The 7474-nt window shown below is 40.4% G+C and overlaps 1 protein-coding gene across 1 annotated transcript; it reads right to left on the bottom strand.

Moving 5' to 3' along the window:
* Positions 1–755: 755 nt before the first annotated feature.
* LOC105797600 (transketolase, chloroplastic) lies at positions 756–4294 on the bottom strand. The gene is made up of 7 exons (XM_012627549.2): positions 3732–4294; positions 3535–3625; positions 3327–3432; positions 2960–3242; positions 2522–2670; positions 2282–2435; positions 756–2142 (listed from the first exon to the last, which is right to left on the bottom strand). Exons 1-7 carry the CDS (start codon positions 4224–4226, stop codon positions 1183–1185), a joined length of 2238 nt encoding a protein of 745 aa, XP_012483003.1. The 5' UTR covers positions 4227–4294; the 3' UTR covers positions 756–1182.
* Positions 4295–7474: the final 3180 nt, after the last annotated feature.

The raw sequence follows: 7474 nt of genomic DNA, 5'->3' as shown, positions 1-7474 counted from the left end.
TGCAGCCAGGGGAGGGAGATTTATTGGTGGCATTGCTAGGAATGTCCAAGTTCACACTAGCAGCCATCCTGGTTTAGTTACATTTACAACACGGACATCTTTGAAACATTTTTGTTCCGTAGTGTGCTTTGAGTTCCCTGTATACTACGTTAGATTGCTAACTTCATTAAAAGTACTCTGTTTCTGTGATGATGTTTTTGTTTCCTTCAATGAACACCCTGGTTTAGTAATTTGTTTCAACTCCATTCATTGCTTCTCTGGTCCTGGAACTCAAAAATTCATAGAATGATCTACTTCCTTCAGTGCTTGAATATCAAGAGTAACATTGGGAAACCTTTTTGTGGTGTTGGTAGACTACCTTCCACCACCAAATTAATGGGGGGCAGCTGAAGAAAGGATATGCTGGTGGAATATGCCGAAGTACCTTCATGTCCATATCAAACATGTTGCACAACAACAGCACAATAAACTGAGATTTTATTTATTTATTTTTGAGATGAAAGGATAATGAAAAATGGGTACACTAAAAATCTTTTTTCAAGTAAAAGGACAATGAGGATAAGGTGGCAGTCTAAGGCAGGATCTCCAACAACCACAAACTTGTCAACAACTCAAGACTTGCTTTCTTCCCTAGTGGATCCCATCAACAATTCTTGGCTTCATGTATAGCCTTTTTCGAATGGCTACAAACCATTTCTCAATCCCATCCAGTTTAATGAAATGAAATCTTCTCCTGCCTGGATTCTAACCACCAATTTCAAACAAAGGATAGAAGTAATGCATTTATGTAGAATCAAGCTGGTTATTTGGAAAACCAACATTATACAAACTGGTCTTACATCTTAGGCCAAGCATATTTGATCAAAATGATGGCTAGATTACAATAGTAGACAACTCTGTTTCAAAACATAAGAACAAAAAGGGCAAGCTAACTTGAAGCAACAAGTACTGCAAAACTCTGGGAAAAAGTCCGAGAGGAAATTACAAATTGATGATCATACACAAACTCTACCCTCCCTTTCGCTCTATGTTTTGCTTTTTGATGAATCACAGGCAACATAAAATATAAGTGGATTCTGATTCTTATTAAAAACAAAAGAGACTGTCACAAATGGAATGGCCTCTCTTCAGTGCAACCTCCAACCCAAAACCACAAATTTCTCCCGACACTTCTAAGCAAGCTTAGCAAAGTTCTTTTGCTGCTGCAACAACAGCCTCAGGAGTCAAGCCAAACTCCTTGTATATTTTGCCTGCTGGTGCACTTGCCCCGAACCGGTCAATTCCAATAGCCTTCCCCTTGGATCCAACAATCTTCGCCCACCCAAATGTTGATCCAGCCTCAATACTCACCCTAGCTGATACAGCAGATGGTAAAACGCTTTCCTTGTAGGCATCTGATTGCTCATCAAAGAGCTCCCAAGAAACAAAGGAGACAACCCTAACGGTCTTGCCTTCCTTCCTTAGTTCATCTGCAGCTTTAGCAGCAATCTCCAACTCAGAACCAGTTCCAATCAGAATTACATTGGGATTGTTGCCAGACGAATTGTCTGAAACAATGTAGCCACCTTTTTCAACTCCCTCAATGGAAGTTCCAGGAAGTTGGGGCAGCTTTTGCCTAGAGAGGGCAAGAATAGAAGGTCTCTTCCTGTTCAGAACAGCAACCTTATATGCACCAGCTGTTTCATTTCCATCAGCTGGACGAAGCATCAAAACATTAGGCATTGCACGGAAGCTTGCCAAGTGTTCAATTGGCTGGTGGGTTGGTCCATCTTCCCCAAGACCAATGGAATCATGGGTCATAACATAGATAACTCCTGCTTCACACAAGGCAGAAATCCTAATGGCAGCTCTCATGTAGTCAGTGAAGACAAAGAATGTAGCACAGTACGGAATGAAGCCTGGGCTGTGAAGGGCAATGCCATTGCAGATGGATCCCATTCCATGTTCCCTAACACCAAACCTAACATTGCGTTCCTCAGGGGTGTCCTTCTGGAAATCACCGTACATTTTGAGCAAGGTCATGTTGGAAGAAGCAAGGTCAGCACTTCCACCAAGAAGGCCAGGGAGTACTTTTACAAGGGCATTGAGATTTTGTTGAGAGAGATTTCTCGTAGCATCAGCCGGGCTCTCTGGAGTGTATGTCTGGAAAGTGCACACAAAACAGGGCTCAAAATATAGACTTACATTCCACTTTAATCAGACTGTATTAGTCCTATGAAAGAGAACAACTAAGAATTAAGGTGTCAAATCATATTTAGCAAGGACAATAAAGGTTACTCACTGGAAGTGCCTTCTCCCAACCAGCTGGTAGTTCACCAGTGATGATTGCCTTGAGCTCAGCAGCTTCCTCTTTGTACTTCTGCTCATATTCAGCGAACTTGGCATTCCATTCAGCTTCAAGAGCAGCACCCTGAGGGGTATGGCGACTCCAGTGACTGCAGAAAATGGAAAGAAAGTTTTGAATACTAAACCAAAAAGCATAATCAGATGCATATACAGAAACCCCAAGAGATCTCCTTACGCTTTAACATCTTCCGGTACATGGAAAGGCTCATATGGCCATCCAAGGTTTTTCCTAGTAGCATCAACTTCCTTGGCACCCAGTGCACTCCCATGTACACTATATGAGTTTGCCTTGTTTGGAGACCCATAACCAATGGTGGTTGTCACCTGAAAGGAAAAAAAGGAATTTAATAAAAATGACAGTTTGAACCACAAAGTAGAGAGATAATAAGGTTGAATAAGTAATTAAGTAGAGAGATGCAAGCTTTTTCAGTTTTCAATTAAGGCATTCTAATATGATGCAGGCCTTTCCAACAAAAGGTTTAGCAGAGAAGTCAGTTTACCTAAGAAATATGAAACTTCAGATTATTCTAGATAAGATTCAAATAAATGAACAATGCAAGCACATTAGTTCCAAATAGGATATAGGAATGTAAGCCTGTAGAAAATATCTGACCTTGATCAGAGTGGGCTTGTCTTTGACAGCCTTTGCTTCCTTGATTGCAGCGCGAATTTCATCATAGCCAGTGTTTCCATTCTTGACCCAGATAACATGCCACCCTAGCCCCTCAAAACGTGTATCAACATTCTCAGTAAACGCAATTTCAGTGTCACCATCAATCGAAATGTGGTTGTCATCATAGAAAGCTATAAGCTTTCCAAGTCCCCAGTGTCCAGCAAGTGAACAAGCTTCATTTGAAATACCCTCCATTTGACAACCATCTCCCAAGATAACATATCTAGGAAAACAAAGGCTAATACATCAGTACGAGATCAAGCATGCAGACAAAAGAAAAGAGGGACCTAGCAAGTAATCATCATACGTGTAGTGATCAACAATCTCATTGTCTGGCTTGTTGAATCTAGCAGCCAAGTGTTTCTCAGCAAGAGCCAATCCAACAGCATTTGCAATACCCTGACCAAGAGGCCCTGGGAAAAAAAAAGCGACATTTAAATACATATATTTGCTTTATATTTAGTATGATATTATCAAAACAATTACGATCAATTCAGCAGAGGAGTCTTACTAACCAGTTGTGACTTCAACTCCAGGTGTTTCAAAGTTCTCGGGATGTCCAGGGGTTCTGCTTCCCCACTGACGGAAACTCTTCAAATCTTCTTCCTAAAGGATAATCCAATGATTACGAATTTTGATCATTACCCGAAAAGCCAAAGCTCTCAAAATAGAAATTACTTAAAAAGAAAGAGAGAATATGAAAGAAGCTTGCCAGGACACTGTCGTAACCAGCGAGGTGAAGCAGAGCATACTGCAACATACAACCGTGACCAGCGGACAGAATGAAACGGTCACGGTTGAACCAGTAAGGGTTCTTGGGGTTATACCTCATGACTTCATCGTACAAAATGTGACCCATGGGAGCACAGCCCATGGGCAACCCAGGATGCCCTGAATTCGCCTTCTCGACCGCATCAATAGACAAGAATCTGATGGTATTGACGGATTTCTCGACCAAGGAAGTCTCGGCGGCGGTGCCAATTGTTTCGACGGCAGCAGCACGGACCTGGCGCTTTTGGTTGGAGCGGGAGGGAAGGCGTCGACGGGATGAGGAAGCGCGAGGGATAGAAGATTTGAGGCCGGAGAAACCGGGAAAAGAGATAGTGGAGAGGGAGGGGCGGTGGTCGGAGGATTGGGCGGAGGCATGGGAAGAGATAGCGCGAGAAAGGAGGGCTTGAGATAGGGTGACAGATGAAGTAGAGGCCATTGTTGATTGAGAGGGTGAGGATGGTGAAGGGACCCCTCTTTGTTTGATAAATGTAGAGTGAGGCAAAGTATAATAGCCACCAACTCTCTTTGATCTTCTCGTCTACACAAAGGGACAAATAGTGTGAGCTGACCGTTAGATTCCAACATCCCTTATATCTCCACCATTGCTTGTGGGTAACGATTTCAGATCGCCCTCTCTGCCTTTCATTCTTTTTTCTTTTTTTACTAAAAGATATTCTGGATAAATAAATTCTTAAACTTTAGGCCACTGATGGGAAATTTTGGACTCCTTGCTGCATTATTCATGCAATCAAGTCCACATGTGCAGTTACGCATGCCAAGTAAACACAGACGGGAACTTGATCTGAAACAGCTCCTTATGTTGTAGAAATACCATAAATGCAAAGGTACAAATGTAAACAATAACAATATATCTATAAGTAAAGTTTTTCAACCCGATCAATGGTCAAACCGGTTAGGTCATTAATTTGTTTGTCCGATTAAAATATTATTAAAAAAATTAAAAGTTCTGTTTCAATCGTCAGTTCAACCGATTCAAATCCATCGGATTTTTAATCAATTCAACTGGTTCGTATTAGTTCCCAATCTAATTAGTTCAAAGTCATTTTTCAGATCGACATGTTCGGTCCAATTCAAACAGCACTATCTATAAGGTTATTTTTTTTTGAACTTTGATATTGTGATTTTTGTCATTTATCCATATAGGTTTTTTCCAAAAGTTTTTCTTAAAATATATTTTCAGGGTATCTTGATATTTCAAGTGTTGAGTTTGGTTGTAAGTGTTGAATAGCATGTGCAAAATTTGTCACATCCTAAAATTCGATCTAGTATATTCAGGTTAGTGGATTGGGTGTCCGAATTGGATCCCGAAATTAATTTCAAAAATTGTGGTCTAAGATTAGGTTTGGTAATTTGGGATTAAGTGGTCGGAAATAATTTTCCTTAAACAAGTTTTCAAAAATAAGTTTGGATTTAAAAATAATTAAGAAAAAAATTAATTAAAAGAGGGTTAATTTGTAAAAGTGTCAAACTTGAGAGTTGCCCAAAAAACAATTATACCAAAGTTTTGAAAATCAGTTTTGTTCCCTGGCTATAAAACCAACTCACCTTTTTCTTCCCTCCCTCGTTCTCTCCATTTTAAAAATCAGTTTTGAAAGTGTTCTAAGTGGTTAGGATCTATCCTAAAATGATTATTAAGATTATTAGAATCAATTTTAAGCAATGGGAACAAGTATTGATCAAGAAATCTAAGATTTCGATAAATCTAGTTAAATTTTCGGCTTATAAGAGGGTAGTGTGGACTTGAGTTTTTATTGAGTTTCTGATGTGTTTGTGGTTGTTAATGATCATATTGTGTTATGTTTAATGTGTTTGTAAAGTTTCGGATCCAACAAAGCCTTCTACGAGTAAGGCAAAGCTCGTTTAAGCTTTCAAAGAGCAAATGAAAGTTAATTCAGTGAGTGGAGTCATTGCTTGTACACACGATTCATTGTGTTAATCAGGAGCTTAGGTTAGCCTAAACACCTATCCTAAGTTCCGAGTGTAAGTTTTCTTATACCTTTGCCTCTGTAACACCTCAACCTGACCCATCCGCTGGACCCGGGTATGGAGTATCACAAACAGACCTATACTTAATTTACTAACTTAACTGCTATAAAGCAGACTAACGCAAATAATTTAGTAATAAAAAAAATAATACTTCTTATAGTAAAAGCCTCGAGTTTACTCAAAACTTAGCCTCTCGAGGTTTCTATCCCTATACAAATCATTGGTTTACAAAATAATTCCTTAGATTTGGCTAAGGGCTAATTGATTCGTATTCCAAACCCTAAGGACGTCGCCTGGTTACACCATAATAAATCTAAAGGTGAAGCCTCCATTTGTACCCTCTTTCCTATGTGCATGACTTGATCCATTAGCGATCTTCGATCTTCATTCCATCTAGCTTGGCCCCTCCCCTAAGTCCTTGATTAATTTCGCAAATCCTGCGAATATATGCCAACCACTTGTAAGTTCAAGTGAACTTAGTGAGTTCCTTCGTTGTACCATAAATTAACCCTATCGTACGAGGGTAGCAAACGTAAAATAAACTAAACATAAATGAACTCTCTGCTCGCTCAAGGCGGATGTTCTTTATCAAGGTGGCGGACTCCACCCGATCTTTCGAGCAACTCAGCTCACTATGAGACTTTCTTCTGGTCAAACTCTCCTTTTGACCGTAATCCTGGTACTTCACCATATTGGCGAGTCCTATCTTTACTTCTCATTTTTTCCTTTCTTGCTTACACCCCACATATAGAGTGTTTGAAAACCTCTATGGTAACTATCCTGACTTTTCGCCTAAGGATCCTTAGGACGTACATTTCCTTGGCGGACCTCTATAATCAGACCAGACCTTAGCCTTCACCCTCTTCCCACACGCTAGTCCCTAAGGACTTGTTGACACTTCTATGTTGTGCTGACCTTTAGCAGGCCTCGCCATTCTGGTGAACCCGTTCTCGTTCCATTCTACCGTTCGCAGTGTGAGATTACTTCCAGTAATCCGCTTTATACACAAGACTAACCTAGGACCTCACCTGCCGTATGTGATTAACAACTGACTTATTTTCCTAGCAGACTATTGCTCATACGACTATACTAGTCTACCATCTTACTTACTCGTTTCCTCCCTACGGGCCATCTTTGTGGCGGCGTACCCGCAATAGACTTTCCTTAAAGAGGGATAGTCTTAACAATCATTCTGTCTCCGAACAGAATCTTTATTCTGGGAGTGGAATTCCCATTTCTCTTACAAGGTTTTCTTCTTGCGTACAACTTTATTGAGCACTTCCTGGTGGCTCTTAATTGAGGATCACTCATTGCGATCCTTGAATAATTTCCCTTCTTACATTTTCCTAATTTCGCCAGCTCTCACACTACCTATCTTTCTTTATTTTTCATTGGCTTTTCTCCTATGCCTTGTCAACTATCACAACTACGCTTTACCGCTTGCATCACTTTTGGCGAATACCTCATAATTCACTTGCCATACTTATGCTTTCTCTTAACTCTTCTGCCATCTGCGTGGTTTCTCATGCTTGGCGCACTGGCAATATATCCTGTGCTTGTGGTCTTGGGGAACTCTATGGGTTGCCATAGCAGAGTTATGGTCTTATACTCTTCTCACCTCATTTCTCATGTCCCAGCAGACTTACCTTGTGTTTACTATCCCGACGGACTATCTTT

The sequence above is a fragment of the Gossypium raimondii genome, chromosome 7, assembly GCF_025698545.1.
Source record: "Gossypium raimondii isolate GPD5lz chromosome 7, ASM2569854v1, whole genome shotgun sequence".
NCBI lineage: Eukaryota > Viridiplantae > Streptophyta > Magnoliopsida > Malvales > Malvaceae > Gossypium > Gossypium raimondii.
Note: the sequence above shows the minus strand (reverse complement) of the source record. Positions and strands in the feature narration are given on the sequence as shown.

Excerpts from the sequence above, each read along its gene's own strand:
- LOC105797600 (XM_012627549.2), bottom strand. The coding sequence starts at position 4,226 with ATGGCCTCTACTTCATCTGTCACCCTATCTCAAGCCCTCCTTTCTCGC. Across the intron at positions 3,626-3,731 it reads CTGGTTACGACAGTGTCCTG|GAAGAAGATTTGAAGAGTTT; the intron begins GCAAGCTTCTTT and ends ATTATCCTTTAG. Across the intron at positions 3,433-3,534 it reads TGGAGTTGAAGTCACAACTG|GGCCTCTTGGTCAGGGTATT; the intron begins GTTAGTAAGACT and ends TTTTTTTCCCAG.